The 25555-nt window shown below is 38.3% G+C and overlaps 1 protein-coding gene across 4 annotated transcripts in view; it reads right to left on the bottom strand.

Moving 5' to 3' along the window:
* ARHGAP12 (Rho GTPase activating protein 12) overlaps positions 1-25273 on the bottom strand; it is a 129565-nt gene extending 104292 nt beyond the window's left edge. For 3 of the 4 annotated variants that reach the window (XM_077152286.1, XM_077152294.1, XM_077152302.1), the window contains exons 1-3: positions 25078-25273; positions 2492-2533; positions 492-1236 (exon numbers count right to left, since the gene is read on the bottom strand). In XM_077152286.1, coding sequence (XP_077008401.1) covers positions 492-1169 — 678 coding nt within the window. In that variant the 5' untranslated portion in view covers positions 1170-1236; positions 2492-2533; positions 25078-25273. The remainder of the gene's footprint in view (positions 1-491; positions 1237-2491; positions 2534-25077) is intronic. The other variant, XM_077152278.1, reaches the window with a different exon arrangement.
* Between the last annotated feature and the right edge of the window lie 282 nt (positions 25274-25555).

Genomic DNA, 25555 nt, shown 5'->3' with positions numbered 1-25555 from the left:
GGCCTGCCCTCATTCTCTTTTTTAATATTCAAAGTTAATTAACAACAGCTTCAAAGAACAAAAGGTATCAGTTAACTTCCAGTGACATCTTGCACCATAGATCCTTTATTACCAGAAGATTTACTGAAAACAAGTCAAAATTAGCCCACATAGAAAAACCAGTTAGGCTTTCTTCATTGAAATATCATCCGTGGGTGAATTAAGGAAATCCTTTCTACCTTAAGCATAATCAACATAGAGAGAAAAAAACTTTTCCGCACTTCAAGCAGCTCTAGTTGGTACAAGAAGAATTGTGAAAATCACAAAATCACCCTTCATGAGCTCCACAACTTACTTCACACATTTTCTAAGTCTTTTAATCGGAACTCATTTATCACGAAAACATAAAGCAAACAATTAACTCTTACAAAGATTTTTAATTGAAAGAAAAGCTATAATTAATATTTTTATGAGAGTGGTTTAACTGTTTCAACATTCTAGTTTAATCTTACCCTTATCAGTTCAGTAGAGCTGCTGCTAAGTTCATCACCAGATTCAGAATCTTGATGTACTCTTTCTGAGCCTTCTCCTATGGAATCACAGGACTGTTCCTGGGAGAAGCTGTTTTTCTCCATGTCCAAGAACTCCGGACCTGGAAAGTGACCAAATAAGCATGTCCTATTTTGGCCAGGAACTTTAGGAGAATGTGAGTCATTGTTAAACTTTCCATTATTATGGGTCAAGTCCAGGTTTAGGCTGAGAGTCTGACTTGGGATACAACTGGGTCCAAAATTCTGATTGGCATCACGAATAAGGCCTGTTCCTTGAACAGACGACGACAGCTTTCCAAAGCTTGAAAGCTCAGGCAATTTGTTCACATTTTCTGTTGATCTCTGAAGATGTAGACTTTGTATCATTTTCATGGAATTATTCAGCAATCCAGCTGCCTGTTTAACAGGTGGCATTAGAGCCTTCCGAGTGACCTCCTTGACATATTGGGCAGGCACATAAAATGCTTTGGAATTCTCATCTGGTTTGACTTGCCACCAGTCATCATTTGTCTTCTTCACCAAGATGTACCGCTCCCCTTGTTTTATCACAATCTTTCTGTCCTTTGCTTCATATTCATAATCATACTCTACTTCAATATACACTTGACCTGGAACAATCTTCCCACTTCTGTCAGCCATTTTTATTCAGTGATATTCACCTCTCAAAAAGGATGGTATGCCACATTATGGCTTTATGGATTAATAGCTATTTCCATTTAAATGGAGGAAGAGAATGAAGACAAGAGTTAATGTAAACTGGACGTGTGATATTTACCCATAAATATCATATAATACAAGCCATTTCAAGAATACAACCTTCAAATCTCTAACCTCTGAAAGTAAACTGGTTTCTTATATACATACTGACCTACATTAGAAACATTTTTCATTCTAAATCTAATTTAAAATTTTCTGTCACTTATTACCAAAACCAAAAATCAATGACTGGAACAATGAATACATATATTTTTCAAATAAACACGAGAATATCAGAAATAGGAGGTATCAAGAACTTTTCTTTTTTTCATGACTGACTGAAACCTCCTTCACCACTTCCTTTGGAAGGCTTCCTAATAATTGTATGTTATCAGCATGAGGCCTGTGCCAAGTGGCCAAGCACTGAACTAGGCTCACCAGATGCCTTATCTAAGACCTTCTTTGAAGCTGGAGCTGAATTTCCACAGCCCTACATTAGTATTCTATTTTTTATATTCCAAAAAAGATAAAGGGCAATAGTGAGCTTAAGACAAAAGTTAATGAACTATACAAGTTCAGTTTCCCAATCCAAAAGAAAAAAGGGCAACACTGTTAACTATTACACACACTTATAAAGAAAAGAAACTGCTAGTTTGGCCAGAAGGACCCTAATCCTTTTAAGCCTGAAGCTCATAAATGCCAACAAATAACCACTGTCCTTCTACTTGTAAATGTTAAGACTCTCCCACCCCCATTCAAAATCTACTAGAAATCGCCCTAAATTGGCTTCAGAAATGAAGCATTCACTTTTATTTCCACATTAGTTTCAAAATATTTTAATGCCTCATAGAACACGGCATTCAGGCTTTAAAATGATCACAGGATCTTGATATCACTACAACCTGAGTCAACCCCAAACCAAATTCTAATAGTTTAAGGACTCTAAGGCAAACCTAAGCAATTCTGAATGCTGAGATGTAGCAGAACTGTATAAACCCAAGTTCCCATGTCAACCTACCAAGTGTCCTCAGTACCCAAATACTGGGCATAAAATATTATAGTATAATGTATGTGCAGAATTAATCAATCATTCTCCTGAGAATAATATTCTTCTCTACAACAGATATAGCCCATAGCCCAGGTGGTAAATAAGCAAGTTACTGACATAATTTTAGTAATTAAAATTTACCGTCTAGGCAAACTACATGAATAATAATTTAACAGTGTTGTTATTTCAAAAAATAAAATAAAAATAAAATACTTACCTTAAAAGAAGGAGAAATAAAGATCAGCCATTACATTTAAACCTATTAATAAAAGAAAAAGAAGTTTATTAACTCCAAACAGGATTGCTTAAAGAAGCCTAAAAATATAACGTTGCTCACATTTCCCTAAAGTTTTCCTTTTTCACAAGAGCTATAAGGAATACAGCACAATTTTATTATCATAACTGCATTCAGTACCAACCTTCAAACATATACAAAAACAACAACTAATAAGCACTGTGGTTTTCTTTACCACTGCCCTCTCCTACTTCACTTCCATATTATTTCAATTTCATCCCTGTCCTTTTTTATTTTTTATTCTGACAGACAGGAAAATATGAGTTATATAGCCACTTTTTTTTTTGGTATGCTGTATGGGCGGGGGTCACATTTCATTTTTTTTCCATGTGAGTATCCCCGTTATTGCAGCACCATTTGTTAAATTTTTCTTTGTTTGTTTTGGGAAGTGCATGGGCCAGGAATCAAACCCAGGTCTCCCACATGGCAGGCAAGAATTCTATCACTGAACTACTTTTGCACCCCCTTGTATATTTTTTAAACCTCTGATTTTTACAATTGTTAAAATGACAGAACTGCTTTTCAATATTATGGTATTGGGTAGATAAAAAGAATGAACACAGATATTGCAAAATATTGGGAGCCAACTTATTTCACCACAGATTACTTACTAATTATAAATAGGGAAATACACCTTTATAATGGAGAAGTCTAGCAGTTATAAGCTTAACCAAGTGATCAAATACGGTCATACCAACAGTGAGACAGCCTGATAATATGTGTTTGTGATTGAATGGAATAATGACACAGAGTCACAAACACATTATGTTGTAGTCCTGTCAAAAAAAGGTTTACCCTTAAGCCAATTATTAGGAAACAATCAACTATTAAGCTAATTATTAGGAAACAATCAAAGATTCAGAATGTGAGTCATTAAAAAATAATAACAACAGACCTGAATGCTTCAAAAAGTTAATGTCATGAAAAATGAGAAAGGAAGGGAGGTTTTCTAGAGTAAGATAAACTAATGACACATAACAACCAAATCCACTTAGTGGTCTAATGTGTCCCTAGGCCTTACAATAACCACATCTAAAATCTAGCCCACCCCAGGCCTGAAAAATCTACCCATTCCACTGGCTTTCCCATCACACTAAACCGAAATTCCAACCTTCCAAATATTCAGGAGGAAAAAAAAAGCCCTGGCCTCAGCCTTATTAATTCCTTTCATTCATCTCAAATCCTACCTCTAATTTATCACATCTCTTGTCTGCTCTACCTTCAAAACACAGAATCTGGTCACTTTTCAGACCATTATCATACTGGTCTGAGCCATCTTCTCTTCTTGATTTTAGCAACAGTCTCCGAAATAGTCTCCTTGCTTCCATCCCTGCCCCACTGCAGTTTTGTTAAAATAATACCCTGTAGTAAATTTTTAATATGAAAATCAGAGCATGTCATTAATCTCTAAATGCCCACCGCCCCCAATAGCTGCCCAATTAATAGATTGCAAAAAATGCTGTTAAGTTCTCTGCTATTCCTCCCATCAAGAGGGACAGCCTATTTTTCCACTCCTTGAATCACAGCCACATGACATGGCCACTGGGACATAAGAAAATGTGAACCAAGTAGAAACTTGAGGACATTTGTCCTCTCTTATTGCTGGAAACCCTTCTACCACAAGAAGCAGCATAGACCAGTGTGCTAGATGAAGAGAGAAAAGCTGTCACATGCCAACAGTCAGCACCAACCTACAAAGACAAGAGTGGGGCCTTCTTAAACCCTCATGTCCCCAAATGATTCATCAGCTGACAGCACAAGCACCAAACTTATGAGTAAAATTAAATTATTTTTTTAAGCTTCTAAGTTTTGAGGGAGGTTGCTATGGCACAAAATCGAACAGAAAAACCACTTCAGTCACATTAAAGTAAACATGTATGGCCATATAGAGGGTAACTATACAGCCTAGGAAGGTTATATTTATGTCTACAGTCCTAAAATAATCCTAAAAGTAGCCTTTTTCACTTTTAAAACTGTCCTAATTTGGGCAATAACTTATACTGTCAACCTACCTTTAAGACTCCACAAGATCTTTCCCTCACTCCCATTAGAATAAGCTCCACGAAATAAAAAAGTTAAGAAAAAGATCCATGGAACTATACTACACAGTGAACCCTAAATTAAACCATGCACTTTAGTTAATAGTACAATTATTAAAATGTGCTATAATCAACTGTAACAAATCTTCCATACTAACACAAGATGTTGGTGGTGGGGTGGTGTATGGGAATCCTGCATTTTAGTTTTTTCTTTTGTTTTTTTACTTTTTTCCACCACTGCTAAAGCCCCACTGCCTAGAATAGTACCTGGCATAAGAGACAGCGACAATAATGAATGAAATCAAAAGTATAAAAAATAGAAAAAGTCACACAGTCCAGAGCTCAAATTCCAGTTCTAACAAATACTAGCTACATAATTTTTTGCAAGTTATTAAATCCCTATGAACCTGTTTCTTTTTCCAAAGATAAGAGATGAAATTATTTAGCTCAAAAATTGGTTTTGATGTAGAGCTGTGTTCTAGGAGCCATGTTTCTTGAAGATGATTGTATAATGATACAGCATTCAGAATGTGACTGTGTGATTGTGAAAACCTTGGGTTTGATGCTCCTTTTACCTACCTTGTCAACAGATGAGTAGAACCAATGGAATAAAAATAAATAACAGGGGGAACAAATGTTAAAATAAATTTAGTTTGAAATGCTAGTGATCAATGAAAGGGGGGGTAAGGGGTATGGTATGTATAATTTTTTTTTCTGTTTTCGTTTTATTTCTTTTTCTGAATAGAAGCAAATGTTCCAAGAAATGATCATGATGATGAATATGCAACTACGTGATGATATTGTGAATTACTGATTATATATGTAAAATGGAATGATCAAAATAGGAATGTTGGTGTTTATTTGGTGTTTTTTTGGTATTTAAAAAAAGAAAAGAAAAGAAAAAAAATGGTTTTGAAAATTAAATGAAATAATGTTCATAAAGCACCCAAAGTACCCATAACATACCAGAAATGAATTCATTTCTACAACTGTTTATTTGCTTGGCATGCTCCCATGCACTGGAATTACAAAATAAAAAGAGAGAGAACCATGGAAAATAAGTGAGAAAGACAAAGACAGATACACAGAGAGGACTCCAATTATACATGGATGTCATGCTAGGGAGTTTGGAAACAACAGATGTGTCACTCAAAACATGTATCCATGTGACTCACCCCGGTAAAAATAAATATTCTGACTTCCAGAGAAGATGGTGGCTTAGTAAGGCGCGCGGGTCTTAGTTCCTCCTCCAGAACAACTAATAAAGAACTAGAAACAGTACAGAACAGCTCCCGGAGCCACGACAGAGACCAGACACACAGTGTACCCCATTCTGGACCGGCTGGACTGGCTAAGAGACTCCGCTGCGGTGAGGTCCCCGAGAGGCGCGCGCTTCCCCGGGCCACGGCGACTGGCGGCCGGAGCCCCTCTCTCCCTCCTTTCCAGGCCGGCTGGGAGCTTCGGATCGGCAGTTCCCCAAGCCGCGGCGGCCGGCACCCCTCCCCCACGCGCGGCTTCCCGGGCCACCTGGGAGCCTCGGATCGGTGGTTCCCCAAGCCGCAGTGGCCGGCGACTGGAGCCTCTTCCACACACGCGGCTTCCCGGGCCGGCTGGGAGCCTCGGATCGGTGGTTCCCCAAGCCGCGGCGGCCCTCTCACACGTGGCTTTCTGGGCAAGCTGGGAGCCTCGGATCGGCGGTTCCCCAAGCTGCTGCGGCTGGCGACCGGAGCCCCTACCCCCACGTGCAGCTTCCCGGGCCAGCTGGGAGCCTCAGCCGGCGACCGCAGCCCCTCCCACACACGCGGCTTCCCGGGCCGGCTGGGAGCCTCAGAACAGCGGTTCCCCAAGCCGCGGCGGCCTGCGACCAGAACCCTTCCACACACGCAGCTTCCCGGGCTGGCTGGGAGCCTCGGATCAGCGGAACCCCAAGCCACGGCGGCCAGCACCCCGCCCCCACAGACGACTTCCCGGAGGGAAAGGAAAGAGTCTCCAACAGTAGTAGAGACTGAGCCCAATCTAACACCAATAGTGGCATTAATGAACAACTTCTGACTACTAAAAATAGGCCCTCAGCTCAGGCGAAACTGATCGGGGCGGAAGTCGCCGATTGGGCTAAGTAAAAAAGAGGAAAGGGGCAAAACAGAGCCTTCTGCGGCTGTTTCTACGGAGGCTCTGTTGCCTCTGGGCTCAGTGCTGGGATTACACAGGTTGCAACTGCCCCGAACGCAGAAACAGGCTGCTTTCAGGGCTCTCTACCACCTGAACCTTCCCCATGGGAGGGGGGAAATGCAACTCAGGTGGAATCCCTCTCTCAAGGAATTCAGATCCCAGGACTTCACAATTTGAAGCCATTAAAACCAACTACAACCTTTCCTCTGTCTCCACCACACACCCAGCAGCTAGAGTCTTCCAAAGTTAAAGGAGCCACAACATCTTTTACTGGTGGGACCCGCAGAGAGACAAGCACCACATACTGGGCAGGATAAGAAAAACAGAGCCCAGAGACTTCACAGGAAAGTCTTTCAACCTGCTGGGTCCCACACTCAGGGAAATCTGATTAAATGCCCAGACGCCAGCAAAAAATAACAAATCACACCAGGAAAATTGAAGATACGGCCCAGTCAAAGGAACAAACCAATAGCTCAAATGAGATACAGGAGCTGAGACAACTAATTCTGAATATACGAACAGAAATGGAAAACCTCTTCAAAAACCAAATCAATAAATTGAGGGAGGACATGAAGAAGGCATGGGATCAACAAAAAGAAGAAATGGAAAGTCTGAAAAAACAAATCACAAAACTTATGGGAATGAAAGACACAGTAGAAGAGATGAAACAAACAATGGAAACCTACAATGGTAGATTTAAAGAGACAGAGGCTAGAATTAGTGAACTGGAGGATGGAACATCTGAAATCCAAAAAGAAACAGAAACTATAGGGAAAAGAATGGAAAAATTTGAGCAGGGGCTCAGGAAATTGAATGATAATATGAAGCGCACAAATATACATGTTGTGAGTGTCCCAGAAGGAGAAGAGAAGGGAAAAGGAGGAGAAAAACTAATGGAAGAAATTATCACTGAAAATTTCCCAACTCTTATGAAAGACCTAAAATTACAGATCCAAGAAGTGCAGCGCACCCCAAAGAGAATAGATCCAAATAGGCATTCTCCAAGACACTTACTAGTTAGAATGTCAGAGGTCAAAGAGAAAGAGAGGATCTTGAAAGCAGCAAGAGAAAAACAATCCATCACATACAAGGGAAACCCAATAAGACTATGTGTAGATTTCTCAGCAGAAACCATGGAAGCTAGAAGACAGCGGGAGGATATATTTAAATTACTAAAAGAGAAAAACTGCCAACCAAGAATGCTATATCCAGCAAAATTGTCCTTCAAAAATGAGGCAGAAATTAAAACATTTTCAGACAAAAAGTCACTGAGAGAATTTGTGACCAAGAGACCAGCTCTGCAAGAAATACTAAAGGGAGCACTAGAGTCAGATACGAAAAGAAAGAATAGAGAGGTGTGGAGAAGAGTGGAGAAAGAAGGAAAATCAGATATGATATATATAATACAAAAGGCAAAATGGTAGAGGAAAGTATTACCCAAACAGTAATAACACTAAATGTTAATGGACTGAATTCCCCAATCAAAAGACAAAGACTGGCAGAATGGATTAAAAAACAGGATCCTTCTATATGCTGTCTACAGGAAACACATCTTAGACCCAAACATAAACATAGGTTGAAAGTGAAAGGTTGGGGAAAGATATTTCATGCAAATAACAACCAGAAAAGAGCAGGAGTAGCTATACTAATATCCAACAAATTAGACTTCAATTGTAAAATAGTTAAAAGAGACAAAGAAGGATACTACCTACTAATAAAAGGAACAATTAAACAAGAAGACAGAACAATCATAAATATTTACACACCGAATCAGAATGCCCCAAAATACGTGAGGAATACACTGCAATCACTGAAAAGGGAAATAGACAAATCTACCATAATAGCTGGAGACTTCAATTCGCCACGTTCATCAATGGACAGAACATCTAGACAGAGGATCAATAAAGAAACACAGAATTTGAATATTACAATAAATGAGCTAGATTTAACAGACATTTATAGGACATTACACCCCACAACAGCAGGATACACCTTTTTATCAAGTGTTCATGAATCATTCTCAAGGATAAACCGTATGCTGGGTCACAAAGCAAGTCTCAACAAATTTAAAAAGACTGAAATCATACACAACACTTTCTCGGATGATAAAGGAATAACGTTGGAAATCAATAATAGGCAGAGGGCCAGAAAATTCACAAATACATGGAGGCTCAAACACACTCTTAAACAACGAGTGGGTCAAGGAAGAAATTACAAGAGAAATTAGTAAATATCTCGAGGCAAATGAAAATGAAAACACAACATATCAAAACCTATGGGATGCAGCAAAGGCAGTGCTAAGAGGGAAATTTATTGCCCTAAAATGCCTATATCAGAAAAGAAGAAAAGGCAAAAATGCAGGAACTAACCGTCCACTTGGAAAAACTGGAGAAAGAACAGCAAACTAACCCCAAAGCAAGCAAAAGGAAAGAAACAACAAAGATTAGAGCAGAAATAAATGAAATTGAGAACATGAAAACAATAGAGAAAATCAATAAGACCAGAAGTTGGTTCTATGAGAAAATCAATAAGACTGATGGGCCCTTAGCAAGACTGACAAAAAGAAGAGAGAGGACGCAAATAAATAAGATCAGAAATGGAAAAGGAGACATAACCACTGACCTCACAGAAATAAAGGAGGTAATAACAGGATATTATGAACAACTTTACACTAATAAATACAACAATGTAGATGAAATGGACAAGTTCGTAGAAAGGCATGAACAACCAACTTTGACTCAGGAAGAAATAGATGACCTCAACAAACCAATCACAAGTAAAGAAATTGAATCAGTCATGCAAAAGCTTTCCAAAAAGAAAAGTCCAGGACCAGACGGCTTCACATGTGAATTGTACCAAACATTCCAGAAAGAATTAGTAGCAACTCTCCTCAAACTCTTCAAAAAAATCGAAGTGGAGGGAAAGCTACCTAATTCATTCTATGAAGCCAACATCACCCTCATACCAAAACCAGGCAAAGATATTACAAAAAAAGAAAACTACAGACCAATCTCTCTAATGAATACAGATGCAAGAATCTTCAACAAAATTCTAGCAAATCAAATCCAGCAACACATTAAAAGAATTATACATCATGACCAAGTAGGATTCATCCCAGGTATGCAAGGATGGTTCAACATAAGAAAATCAATTAATGTAATACACCATATCAACAAATCAAAGCAGAAAAATCACATGATCATCTCAATTGATGCAGAGAAGGCATTTGACAAGATTCAACATCCTTTCCTGTTGAAAACAAAGGATAGGAATACAAGGGAACCTCCTTAAAATGATAGAGGGAATATATGAAAAACCCACAGTTAATATCATCCTCAATGGGGAAAAATTGAAAACTTTCCCCCTAAGATCAGGAACAAGACAAGGATGTCCACTATCACCACTATTATTCAACATCGTGTTGGAGGTTCTAGCCAGAGCAATTAGACAAGAAAAAGAAACACAAGGCATCAAAATTGGAAAGGAAGAAGTAAAACTATCACTGTTTGCAGACGATATGATACTATACGTGGAAAACCCGGAAAAATCCACAGCAAAACTACTAGAGCTAATAAATGAGTACAGCAAAGTAGCAGGTTACAAGATCAACATTCAAAAATCTGTAGTGTTTCTATACACTAGCAATGAACAAGCTGAGGGGGAAATCAAGAAATGAATTCCATTTACAACTGCAACTAAAAGAATAAAATACTTAGGAATAAATTTAACTAAAGAGACAAAAGACCTATACAAAGAAAACTACAAAAAACTGTTAAAAGAAATCACAGAAGACCTCAATAGATGGAAGGGCATACCGTGTTCATGGATTGGAAGACTAAATATAGTTAAGATGTCAATCCTACCTAAATTGATTTACAGATTAAATGCAATACCAATCAAAATCCCAACAACTTGTTTTTCGGAAATAGAAAAACCAATAAGCAAATTTATCTGGAAGGGCAGGGTGCCCCGAATTGCTAAAAGTATCTTGAGGAAAAAAAATGAAGCTGGAGGTCTCATGCTGCCTGACTTTAAGGCATATTATGAAGCCACAGTGGTCAAAACAGCATAGTATTGGCATAAAGATAGATATATCGACCAATGGAATCAAGCAGAGTGCTCAGATATAGACCCTCTCATCTATGGACATTTGATCTTTGATAAGGCAGTCAAGCCAATTCACCTGGGACAGAACAATCTCTTCAATAAATGGTGCCTAGAGAACTGGATATCCATATGCAAAAGAATGAAAGAGGACCCGTATCTCACACCCTATACAAAAGTTAACTCAAAATTGATCAAAGATCTAAACATTAGGTCAAAGACCAAAAACAGTTAGAGGAAAATGTAGGGAGATATTTTAGGAATCTTACAGCTGGAGGCGGTTTTATGGACCTTAAACCTAAAGCAAGAGCACTGAAGAAAGAAAGAAATAAATGGGAGCTCCTCAAAATTAAACACTTTTGTGCATCAAAGAACTTCATCAAGAAAGTAGAAAGACAGCCTACACAATGGGAGACAATATTTGGAAATGACATATCAGATAAAGGTCTAGTATCCAGAATTTATAAAGAGATTGTTCAACTCAACAACAAAAAGACAGTCAACCCAATTACAAAATGGGAAAAAGACTCGAACAGACACCTATCAGAAGAGGAAATACAAATGGCCAAAAGGCACATGAAGAGATGCTCAATGTCCCTGGCCATTAGAGAAATGCAAATCAAAACCACAATGAGATATCATCTCACACCCACCAGAATGGCCATTATCAACAAAACAAAAAATGACAAGTGCTGGAGAGGATGTGGAGAAAGAGGCACACTTATCCACTGTTGGTGGGAATGTCAAATGGTGCAACCACTGTGGAAGGCAGTTTGGCGGTTCCTCAAAAAACTGAATATAGAATTGCCATACGACCCAGCAATACCATTGCTAGGTATCTACTCAAAGGACTTAAGGGCAAAGACACAAACGGACATTTGCACACCAATGTTTATAGCAGCATTATTTACAATTGCAAAGAGATGGAAACAGCCAAAATGTCCATCAACAGACGAGTGGCTAAACAAACTGTGGTATATACATACGATGGAATATTACGCAGCTTTAAGACAGAATAAACTTATGAAGCATGTAATAACATGGATGGACCTAGAGAAAATTATGCTGAGGGAGACTAGCCAAAAACTAAAGGACAAATACTGTATGGCCCCACTGATGTGAACCGACATTAGAGAATAAACTTGGAATATGTCATTGGTAGCAGAGAACATCAGGAGTTAGAAATAGGGTAAGATAATGGGTAATTGGAGCGAGAAGGGATACAGACTGTGCAACAGGACTAGATACAAAAACTCAAAAATGGACAGCACAATACTACCTAATTGCAATGTAATTATGTTAAAACACTGAATAAAGCTGCATCTGAGCTATAGTTTTTTTTTGTTTGTTCTGTTTTTTATATATATTTTTTGTATTTTTTATTTTTATTTTTTCTCTATATTATCATTTTATTTCTTTTTCTGTTGTCTTGCTATTTCTTTTTCTAAATCGATGCAAATGTGCTAAGAAATGATGATCATACATCTATGTGATATTAAGAACTACTGATTGCATATGTAGAATGGAATGATTTCTAAATGTTGTGTTAGTTCATTTTTTTTTAATAAATAAATAAATATTCCAGGGCTCCATCTAAGACTTAATCAGAATCATTAGGATGATGTCCAGGAATATGCTCCCTGTCTCAAACTGGGAGAAGTATCTGCAGCACATATATGAGTAAAAAAGGTTCTTATAAAGAAAAAAAAAACTCCTACATATCAATAAGAAAAAGACAGCCCTACCAACAAAATCAGTTAAAGACTACGACAGGCACTACAAAACAAGATATTCAAATGGCCAATAAACATGAAAAGGTGCTCAAATTCATAGTCATCAAGGAAACGCAGATCAAAACTACAATGGCATACTACTAACCACCCATTAGAATGGCTAAATTTAAGGCAGACTACACCACGTGCGGATAAGGATGTAAAGCAGTAAGACCTCTTCTACCCTGCTGGTGGGTGTATAATTTGTGATTAGTGGTTGCACTCCGGAAACTAGTTTGGCATTAGTTAATAAAGTTGAATGATCTAGAAATTCTACACAACAAAATCATATGCACACATATACCACATAACATGTATAAGAATATTCATAAATGCATTTTTCATAACAGTCAAAAACTGTAAATAGCCCAAATGTTTATTAAAGTCGAGTGGATAAATTCGAAAATATCAATACAAATGAACAAACTACAACTGTATGCAGCAACATTAATTAATCTCAAAAGCATGCTACGTGAAAAAGAAGCATATACACCTACCTATATTTATGCCTAAGTGTTAGTTCCAGAAAACCTCTTTTGTTACTCACATGTGGCCTCTCTCTCTAGGCCCAACTCTGCAAGGAAAACCATTACCCTCCCCCTTTTGTGGGGCATGACATCCAGGGGTGAAAGTCTCCCTGGCAACGCAGGACATGACTCCCAGGGATGAGCCTAACCCTGGGACCATGGGTTTGACAACATCTGCCTGACCAAAAGGAGGAAAAGAAATGTAACAAAATAAGGTATCAGTGGCTTGAGTTCAAATAGAGTCAAGAGGTTATTCTGAAGGCTACTCTTATGCGAGCTTCAGCTTGATATTGGTAATTACCAGGGTTTGCTGAACCCTAACCAAAACCATTCCTGTTAACCCTAAAGAGCATCTAGGTCTCTATCTAAGATTCTACAAAAGTTTCACACACTAAGATTACTTTCAAGAAACCTACAGCCACCAGATTGGTTCTGAAGTCCTGAAACCCAGAAGGGGCCAGCCTCTTGAAGAACATCAAATATAGTTCCATTTCCCTATCCAAAATGAAAACGTTAGAAAGGGGATAGCTCAAATTCCACCTAAAGATTGGAAGAAGAATTATGGGAGGAGGAGGAGTTATAACAGAGAAGACAGGATTTAACAAATGAGTATGACTGCTTAATCACTATATTGATATTTATTTTAAATCTCCAGTGTCTTGGAGCAGCTAAAAGGAAAAGCCTAAACTGCGGAATGCAACACAAAACAAACTGAAATCTGTTCTATAACTACTTGTTACAATGTATTCTGAAATTTACTGTTTGTTTGTATATATATTTCACAATAAAAAATGTTCTAAAATTTTTTTTTAATTTTAAAATAAAATATTGATTAATCGAATAAAAGAAGCACAACAAATAATTACAGACAGCATGACTCATTAATATAAAATTATTTTTAAAAACCCATCAACTGAATCCCAGAGTGATTCGATCAGTGAGTGGGAAAGTATTTGCAAAGTTCCCTTCGGGGAATGGTGAGAACAGGGAGAAATTCAACTTTCCCAAGTTGAATTCTTGATATTCTCACAAGCAGTGTGGACAACCAAAGCTATAGGCTGAGCCTCCAGTCTTGGGGTTTGTTCATATGAAACTCAACTGCACAAAGGATAGGGCAAGCCTACTTAAAATTAGGTCTAAGAGTCACCCCCAAGAGAACCTCTTTTGTTACTCAGATGTGGCCTCTCTCCAGCGAACACAACAAGCAAACTCACCACACTCCGCCTGTCTACGTGGGACATGACTCGGAGGGGTGTGGACCTTCCTGGCAACGTGGAACAGAAATCCTAGAATGAGCTGGGACTCAGCATCAAAGCATTGAGAGAACCTTTTCGACCAAAAGGGGGAAGAGTGAAATGAGACAATATAAGTGTCAATGGCTGAGAGATTCCAAACAGAGTCAAGAGGGTATCCTGGAGGTTATTCTTACGCATTAAGGAGATATCATCTTGTTATTCAAGAAAGTGGAGAGGCTGGAGGGAACTGCCTGAAAATGTAGAGCTGTGTTCCAGTAGCCATGTTTCTTGATGATGACTGAATAATGATATAGCTTTCACAATGTGGCTGTGTGATTGTGAAAACCTTGTGTCTGATGCTCCTTTTATCTACCTTGTCAACAGACGAGTAGAACATATAGAATAAAAATAAATAATGGGGGAGCAAATGTTAAAATAAATTTAGTTTGATATGCTAGTGATCAATGAAAGGGAGGGGTAAGGGGTATGGTATGTATAATCTTTTTTTTTTCTGTTTTCACTTTATTTCTTTTTCTGTTGTCTTTTCATTTTTCTGAATTTATGCAAATGTTCTAAGAAATGATGAATATGCAACTGTGATGATATCGTGAATTACTGATCATATATGTAGAATGGAATGATCATATGTTAATGTTTTTGTTCATTTGTTGTTAATTTTTTTAAATTAATAAATTAATTAATTTTAAAAAGCCCATCAACTTAAGTGATGAAACTAAAAAGAAAAGCAAGGAAGTAATTACCACACAGATTAAGAGAAAGTCCTTTACAGAGGAGAGATGGGCAGCATAAAGAGGGATTCTAAGGGCTAACAATGTTTCATTTCTTGATCCAGGAGGTGGTTAAACAATTCCCATTAAAATAATTCATTTAATTTCATTTTTATTTAATACCATTTTTCCATATGCATATTATGATTTTTTTTTTTTTAAAGATTTTAAAAACAAAGAAACAAAAGAGGTAAAGGTGCCAACAGGCACTTCAAAGAGCAATCTTACCCGGAATTAATTACCTTCTTCAAATGTTTAGGAAACAGTACAGTTTAAGGCAAATACCTCTACAAGTTTTATTTTGCACACATTGCCTTGGATTTTTTTATGCTTTTAAACTAGTCCTGTATTCTCTCAATTTTAATTTGTCTGGACTGTCTACACTACTCATATCATATCAGGGCCAATGTTTTTAGGGCCTGGTCTTCTATCTATTCATATCACCAAAACTTTTTAAACATACTTACAAATTTACATTATACCTGTCAACAACTAGTATTCAATCTACAGGGTACACATATTTTTTATTATTCGTTTAGGATAATATATTTCCAGCTGTTAACAAAAGTTGCCTTTCAACAAATGCATTAATATACTTGAAGGGAAAAAACAGTAAGTTTTTATGTTAAAAGTCTAGAAAGATCATCCTGTCCCAATTAAGAAAAATGAATAGCACAAAGAGAGCCAGATTTTAGGCACAGCGTACAATTTATATACTAAAGAAAAAGATAATCTTTTACTAGTAGATAATAATAAAGTCAAAAGCTTTATAAGATAAGCAATTAGATGCTAACACTATTATTTGAAACACATTTTTTTGTTCTGTTTAAAACAGATTAAAATGATCATGATGAGGTGGAGAAAATTATCTTTAAAAAGCCATAGAATTGTATGTGTCTATTTTAAGTTCCCATAGAATCTCTAAGAAGTCATAGAACTGTGTGTCTATTTTAACTACCCTTAGAATCTCTAAATTAAGCACACAGTTTCCAACTTTCACTCCTAATCTCGCCCCCAAAATTATTTTCTGTGCTGCTATATTCAAAGCTGTTGCTTTCATGCATGACCAGGGCATTAGTCACTCAGTACTTTCATCCTCTTACCTACATAAAAGATTTTCACTTCCAACTTTGCAAATTTTCACACTGAAATACCTATCCTCCGGTGATCTGCTTTTCTTTTTATTTCCTGAGACACAGTAAAATAACATAAAGATATCTTTGAATTTATGAAGATGAGAAAGGAAATAAGCAGCTACTTTTCAGGTTATAGTAGCTCGGACATACTATAATTGGTCAGCCATTATAAATAGGAATGGCAAAAAGGAAAATATGAAGAATAACAAACAATAAGCTGTAGGACTTCATGCTAGAGGGAGAGGGCACAACAATGAGTTAAAGGGCAATCCATGTTTAATCTTTCTTGTCAGGGTTTATGACTACACCATCCCTGGTGACTAAAAAGAGAAATATGAAGGAGGAGTTCGGAAGAAAGATAAGGGAGTCATTTTCTCTATATCCAACTTGAGACATCTAATCCAGAGTTTTAGTAAGAGGCAAGGACAAGTGGGAGGAGACAAGGGAGAAAGAATAGTTCGAAGATATGTATATAGAAAAGGTATCTAGATAAAAAGGCAGGTAAAATGAGTAAGAGTGAGCACACCAGGATAAAAGACCAGGACCTGAGACAGATTTTGAGTCAAGGCTAGGGGGTGGGTGTTGGGGGGGTTGGGGGGAAGAGTGTGGAAGGAGGTGAAGCTGGGAAAGCCTTAAAATAGATTACTAAAAATTATAAACTTCTATAAAGCCATATAAGCAAAAATTATATACTGTAGTTCAAGGTCTAGGAAAGGTTAGATAAAATTAAAAAGAAAAGAAAAGCCTTATTATAAAGAATGGATTAAAAAAGAATTATAATAGTTATAGGGTGGCTCTAAAAACAGATCTAAGTAAAAATATCTGCAGATCCATGAATAATTTACACTGCTGTTTTTACTTAAAAACATAAATTGTATTAAATCAAAAGTTTTATTTGTACATTTTGTTTGCTTCTTCCTTCCTCTATTCCCACATCTATATATTTCCCTCTTTAGATGAAGATGAGTACTCTCTTACCCTCTCAAGCATTCTGGTTAGAATTTTACTTGTTCAACTACACTGCTTTCTGAGCTCAACACTCCTCTAACTGATGCCCTCTCACTCCTCCATCCATATTCATCTCACACACTTACATCTATCAAGTACCCCAACACAATTATATAGGGAGCTTTTATGTAACTACTGTACAGTACACCCTACTACTCTTTTAAGAGTTTCAAAACCACCCATGAAGTTTTAATACCTCTTACTAGTCTTCTTCCTCCCTTACCTCAACCATTGCTTCGTATCTCAACAAGAACACAGACTCACACATAAACACCTGTTTACATTTTTTTACTTCTCTTCCCCCAGTCATATTCAGAACTTTCTATCATGTTATTTTATCATCTAATAGCCGCCTCCTTTCCATCTGCCATTTTTTTAATTTTCTTTCCTGTGCTACCTCCTAAGAAGCCTACCACATATTATACAGCTCAGCAAATGTTATTTTCCTCCCCCAAGACATCTGTGTTCTCCAACTACATCTCTCAGCATGATAGATATCCTTACGAGGGATATACTAAAAATAAAAATAGAAATAAGTAAACAAACACTTTAGAGAAATACAGTAAATGTACTCATAATTCACACATAATTATGTGTATATACACATATGTATATACTGCTTAGCAATTCTAATCTTGTGAACAATAAAACATCAACATTAACATATCCTCAAACAAACAAGTAAAAAATAGCCAACTTTAAAATACCACAATTTAAAACTTCATTCTTGCCATTAAGTCTCCCAAGTAGTTTTAAAAGTACTTGGTTAAAATCAACCACCCCTAAATAAGGACCTAATAAAGAACTGAATTAAACTGAATGAGTACAACCAAAAGGTAAAGAACAATTCTAGGATAAGTCCACGAAATAATATTCTAAGTTCTGTACCTGTAACAAGAAATCATAAGACACTATGAGGTGCTTATAATTTTTTCTTGACCTCTGTTTTCTAAGAATAGATACAAAATACAAGACAGTTCTCATCTATATTTAAATAGACTAACTAAAGAAAAAGACTATACACTGATTAATATCATAAAATAATCTGGCCATATAGAAATAGCAAAAATAGTAGTAACAGAAAGGATACAAAAAATAATCAAGTATCTGGAAAGCAGAAGAGAATACAGTCAATCGTGAACTGGTAAAGGAAATGCAAAACAATTTGCATGAGGCATTTTAGAAAAATTAATGCCATAAAGTCCTACTCAAATATGGGGCAAACAAAATTACTCAGAAAGGAGAAAATATTCCACTTTGAAAAGGAAGAAATATGAACAGAAGTTTGGTGATGAGCTTTTAGATACAATATCAAAAGTATTATCCATGGGGGAAAAATGATAAATTGAATTTCATTAAAAATAAAAAAACTTCTGCTCTGAAAAAGACACTAGTAAGAGAATGAAAAGACAGCCCACAAACTTGGAAAAAATACATGCAAAACACATATCTAATACGGGACTTGTATCCAAAATAAACAAAGAATTATTAAAATCCAACAATAAGAAAATAAACAACCCAATAAAAAAATGGCCTGAAGATCTGGACACCTGACAAAGATACACAGAAGACAAAAAAGCATATGAAAAGATAATGAAAAATATATGCCATTAGGGAACTAGCATTTAAAACACAAGACAGGAGTGCATACCTATTAGAATGGCTAAAATTAAAATTTAAAAAAGACATGCTGGTAAGGATATGGAGCAAGAGAAACTCTCCATTGACGGTGGAAACAGAAAACGGAAAACCACTTTGATAGTCTGGCAGTTTCTTACAAAGCTAAATATAGTATTATCATACAACCCATCAATCATATTCCTAGTTATTTACCCAAAAGAGTTGAAAACTTTTGTTCGCATAAAACTTTGAATGTAAATGTTTTAAGGCAGCTTTCTTCCTAAGTGTCAAAAGCTGGAAGCAACCAAGTTGTCCTTCTATGGATGAGTAGATAAAGAAAGTACAGGACATTCATACATCGGAATACTATTCAGTGATAAAAAGAAATGAGTTATCAAGCCACACAAAAAAACACTAATGAATCTTAAATATAGCTTGTTAAATGAAAGAAGCCAATATGAAAAAGCCACATATTGTACGGTTTTAATTATATGACATTCTGGAAAAGGCAAAATCATCATACAGTGATCACCAGGGGTTGAGGAAGAGGAAGAAGGGTTGCGTAAGTAAAACACAAGGGACATTTTTAGGTAGGTAAAGGTTTTCTTTATGATATTGCGATGGTGGATATACGACATTATGCATTTGTCAAAGCCTACCTATTCTTACAACACAAAGATTAGAGGTTACTAAGGGCTGGGGAGAGGGGGGATATGTTGTTATTGATGATGGATACAGAGTTTCTGTTTGAAGTGATGAAAAGGTGTGGTAATGGATGATGCTGATGGTAGCAAAACATGTAAATGTAATTAATGACACTGAATTGTACACTTTTAAAAATGGTTAAACTGGTGAATTTTATGATATATATGTGTGTGTGTAAATACATATACATAGCACCAAAAACATCCAAATAACATTCAAACTTTTAGCAACTGAGAAGCAGCACTTATGTAGCACATAAACAAATGATGAATTATCACCATTTTCTCACAGCTTTCTGTCCTCTAGTGGGAGGAAAACACTCCATGAGTCATCATTGTTATTCAAATATAATTACTTTAGCAACAACAACAAAAAAAACACATCAAAGTCCGAATGACGAAAATTAAAACCAAAACAACATATCACTGCACACCAATTACAAAGACTAAAAATTAAAAAGTAATAAAAATAAATTTAAAAAGACAGAGCGCTGGTGAGGATATAGTGCTAGCAGGAATGCTGAACAGTAGGACCACTTTGGAACAATTCACTGGTTTCTCATAACACACATTTCCTGATGACCATATCCTAGGCCATAAAACAAGTCTCAGTAAGTTTAAAATGACTCAAATCATACACGTAACTTCTCTGACCTCAAAGGAATTAAATCACAAATTAATCAAAAGCTCTTGAAATCTAAACAAAGCACTTGTAAGTAACTCAAGGTCAAAAAAGAAATCAATGTGAAATTAAAAAGCGCTTTGAACTGAATGAAAACACATCTCAAAATTCGTGGGATACAGATAAAGTAGTGGTTACAGGAAAGCTTCCACTTTAAAAAACTAAATAAAGAACAAATCAAGCCAAAACTAAGTACAAAAAAAGATCAGAGCACAAAATAGAATAGAGAAGAAACCATGATACCTCAATAAAGCTGTTAAATATGCCAATAATGTGAACTGAAACGACCAGAAATCACTACCCATCTATTAGAAGGGTTAACATTTAAAAAAAAAAAAACTTTAAAACTACAAAAGATATTTTGTATGGCAAAGACAAAAGCAGCTGGAATTCTCCTGCACTGCTGGTGGGAATGCAAAATAGTACAACCACTTTGGAAAGCAATTTGGCAATTTCTTATTAATTGTAAACATCTACTTACCATGTGACCTAGCAGTCTCTCTTCCAGGTATTTACTCAAGAAAAATGAAAATGCGTCCACGCAAAGGCTTTACATGAATGTTCACAGCAGCTTTATTCATAATGTTAATAACAGCCAGCAACTGGAACAACCTAAAGATCTATAAACTAGTATATACCTAAATAAATTGTGGCACATTTAGCTGTAAAACAACGAAAATGACACAAACCTCAAAAGATCCTTGTGAGAATGCAAAGAGAACAGGTGTAAAAATACTTAGTAAATTATTAAGCATGATCCACATTAACCACTGCTTTCTCAAAGCAGCAAAAACTGAGTAGAATGTTCACAAATCAGTCGGCATGTAGCTTAAGTCAGGCTTGTATCACTTAGCATAATGCTTTTGACATTCATCCACTCTGTTGTATATATCTATACTATATTTCTTTTTCTTGCTGAGTTTTAGTGTATTTTAGTATATGTACATTATATCTCAATAAACCTGATTTTTTCACCCAATATTATAAAGCAAAATGCAAGCAATTTTCATCAAACTTTTATTTAAAATACCACTTTAACCTCAAAATGTATTCTAAATTTTTAAAAGAAAGCACAGGACTCAGGGACAGAAGCCTGAAATTTAAATCTAGGCTTTGTCATTTATCAGCTCTCAGGCCCAAGCATCTGATCTGTAAAACAAAGAAACAAAACAAACCTAAAAGATCCTGGTGAGAATGTAAAGAGAAAACGTGATAAACTATTATATAAAGCATGATACAGAATATCGACATTAATCACTGTTTACTCAAGGAAGTAAAAGTAGTGAGAGTAGAAAAATACTCAAAAATGTAACCATTACATAAAATCAGTTGCTCCTCAAACATCCTGTCTCTGACACTAGCTGTGTGACCTAAGGCATAACACTCAACTTTTCTGGGCCTTAGCTTTTTCTATCTATAAAATAGAGCTTATTAACAGGACATACCACATATTGGAGAGCAAAATGAATATGTGTAAAGCAGTTATTATAGTTCCTGGCAGTAAGTGCTAGACAATATTTAGCTCTTAGTACAAAAATACTATTACTATTCTACCAGACCTAACCCCAGCCACCATTGTGCCTACCCAAGCCACAGCAATTTAAGTCATATTAATCATCTAGACACAGGCTTCCCAAACTTTTAGTAGGCAATGGAATCGCCTGGGGAGCTTCTTTTGTTTCAATAAGCTTTTTATTTTTACAATAGTTTTAAATTTACAAAATTACTGCAAAGGTGGCACAGAAAGTCCCCATATACCCTACACTCAGTTTCCCCTACTATTAATATCTTACATTTGTCACAATTAACCAATGCTAATACATTATTAGATTAGCTAAAGTTTACCCTTTATTCAGATTTCCTCTAATTTTCCCTAACATCATTTTTATGTACCAGGATCCACATTATTACTATTTCTTTTTTTTTTTTGCAATTTTAGTGAAATATATTCACATACTATATCATCATCCCACATTACATTTTGTCACGTTCTGGAGGGCTTTTAAAAAGCACAGATTACTGGGCCCCATCGTCCATATATTCCAATGCAGACGTATATGCCATGGAGCCCATAAATTTGCATATCCCAGTTCCCAACAGTTGCTGATGAAGACAATCTGAGAATACACTTTAAATGACATTGGTCTATCCTCTGTACTCTTAAGAACTGAGCTGTCCAACATGGTTGCATTTAGTTACCAGTGGCTTATTAAGCATTCAAAATGTGGCTAATATGAAATGGGACATACTGTAAATGTCAAATACGAAAGGTATTTCAAAGACTTAGAAAAAAACATAAAATACCTCATTAATCATTATAATTTTTATATTGATTACATGTTAAAATATTTGGAATATGAGTTAAATAAAATTTTAAAATTCACTTGTTTCTTTCCTTCACTTTAACTTTTTAAAATCTGACTACTAGAAACTTTTAAAATGGCACAGGTGACTTGCAATCCATTTCTATTAACACTGATTTGGAATAGTGTGGTCAGGGCAGAACAGTTGCATCCCATCACCTGGGAGCTTGTTAGAAGCACGGTTGATTTAGGCCTCAGGGATGTATTTGGCAGTTCAGTTCAAATAAAAAACTAATCAAGTGCAAAAATGAAAGTGCATGGCATTTATTGTCAATGAAAGGTACAGGGAAATGGCTGAATGACAATAAAACCATCCACAAAAGAGGATCTAGCACAGTTAAATTAGTTAACGCCTGGAAGAAAAGAAAAAACCACAAGGGTGGTGGCCAAATGGATTCCTTAAAAGACCTGAAAAGCATGATTTGAAGTACAATGGTGGTATGTGGTACTAACATACTTTTCATATCTGATTCATTCCACAGAATAGAGCGTATCTGTGAGTATAACTAAAAGTATGAAATACAGGATAAAATAAAAGTTTAATTTCACTTTTGTCTCCCACTATTTATTATAAAATTGCAGTGCCCATTTTAGGCATATTCACCATAAGCTGTTTTTTCTAGTACCAACCTTCTGATAAAGTATGAATAGAAATTTGCCCACAAACACTGGTGCACACACGTGTACACACATACAGAAAAATTACACTTTATTTTCCCCAGAAAGAAACTGTTCCAGAGACGTGTGGCCATCAGTCACACATTTGACCCAGTTTGTCTGGCTCTTCAGGTGGCACAGCTCAGATGAAGCCTTCACTACCTGCTCTTCAGCCCTGCTCTAGGCTCCCAAACCCCTGATTTGCAACCTTTCTAAGGCATTTTTAAATCAGAGAGAAATACTGACCAGCAATCAAATCAGATAGTGTCACTCAGACCACGAGAGGTAGAGAAAAAGGGTCCATTATGTAATGCACCTTCCCATAGATCAGATAAGGAAAACTAGATATGGACAAATATATACATCTCCAGGCCACTGTTTCCCAACGCTTACGTTTGAAAGGGCGTGGCTGGGGGCTAGATACTTTTTAAACAACCTCTCACTAACATTCCACTCTTCCAAGGTGTCCTCTCTAAAAATGGATTATAGAACAGGAACCCGAGTGACTCCTCATTCAGTGCTCCTTCCTCCCGGTTACCTCCCCTTCAGACTGTGTGCATAAATGGCCAATCAACTCTACTTCCAAATGTTACGATTAACCATAACGCAAGCCACAACGACTCGTGTTATTAAGAATGTTAACAGCCTTGACCTACAATAAACATTTCATCTGGAATAACATTAGAACTTTCAGTAAAGGTAGTTTTTAAACATTTTTCTGCAGCTTTCGCAAGCCTATTTAAAACTGCTACTGCAGGCAAAAGAAAAAGATCGCATGCCTCTAAAACCCAGGCCCAGCCTTTTTTTCTAATGATGACCGTGTGGCCATTTCTTCTCAGAGGCTCTGCAGTAACTTCAGCGACAAGGCAGAAGGGTCAGCCATTCTTGGAAGACAATCAACTACCTTGAGATGGGACGAGGGAAGCGTGCCAGTAAAGAGGATGTTTTAATTCAAGGACTCTGAGGAGAATCCTCCTAGAAGAGCTGGGGGGTAGTAATAGGCCCACCCGGCAGGGGCGCGGCTCCTCCACAAACCGCAGAGCAGAAAGTGTCCGGGGTAAGTAAGGTCAAGGGTCCGGCTGGGAGGTGGCAGGTGGGATCCCGGGCACCCCCTACCCAGGGCGTTAGGGAGCTGGCACACGGAGCAGGGAGAGCGGCAGCGCGCGCACACTCACGCACTCCACACACACACACACACACACCCCGACACCCTCTACCCAGGGCGTTAGGGAGCTGGCACACGGAGCAGGGAGAGCGGCAGCGCGCGCACACTCACGCACTACACACACACACACACACACACACACACACACACACACACACACACACACACACACACACCGACACCCTCCTTCCTGGGGGCGGGGCGAGCGGGCGCTGCCCGCACACAGGAAGTCAAGAAACCCAGGAGGCAGAAGCGCCACAACTTGGAGCCTTTAAAACCCTCTCGCCCACGTTAGCCAAAGAGCTGGCAGCAACGGGGCCCCTCCCCCCGCCCCCGGCGCCCACCGCCCCACGCCCCACGCCCCCCGCACTCCGGGCCTCCGCCCCACGCTCGCCTAGGAGCGGCGCACTAGCCGCACACGCCCCCCACCCCACGCTCAGCGCTCGGCCCGGCGGGCTCCCGCCTTTGTGCAGGCGCTCTCCGCCCTCCCCCCGGACGCGCTACCCTCCGTCCGCGACGACTCGCGCCCTCAGCCTCACCGAGGGGCCGGCGGCCCCAGGCAGGGAGCCGGGAGGGCGAAACGCGCGAGGCGGCCCCCCGCGACAGGCAGGGTCGCTCCCACAGCGCGGCGGCGGCGGGAGGGCGCAGCGAGGGTCGAGAGGATAAACGGTGCCGCCGCGGCCGACCGCGTCCCCGGCAGGCTGGGCTCCGGGGAGGGTGAGTGCCAGGGCACGTCGGAGCGCGCCGGCGCGGGGGCGGGGCGGGCGGCGGGGGCCGAGCGCGCCCGGCTCACGTGATGGGCTGCCCGCCGGGGGCCGGGCGGGGCGGCGCGCGGGCGCGGGGTGAGGCGGCCGCTGTCGATCTGGGCAGGGGGCGGGGTCGCCGAGGGAGCGCCTGAGGTTGCTGAGGAGGCCTGGGAGAAACCCGCCCAGTGGGTGGAGAGTACCTTGTAAACACCAAGTGGGAAACGTTCAGAAAATGCTCGTGGGTGCAACGAGGGAAGGGCGACCGGAAAGC

The sequence above is a fragment of the Tamandua tetradactyla genome, chromosome 1 (assembly GCF_023851605.1).
Source record: "Tamandua tetradactyla isolate mTamTet1 chromosome 1, mTamTet1.pri, whole genome shotgun sequence".
In the NCBI taxonomy this organism is placed as follows: domain Eukaryota; kingdom Metazoa; phylum Chordata; class Mammalia; order Pilosa; family Myrmecophagidae; genus Tamandua; species Tamandua tetradactyla.
The sequence above is the reverse complement of the archived record's forward strand: the minus strand, read 5'-3'. Positions and strand labels throughout refer to the sequence as shown.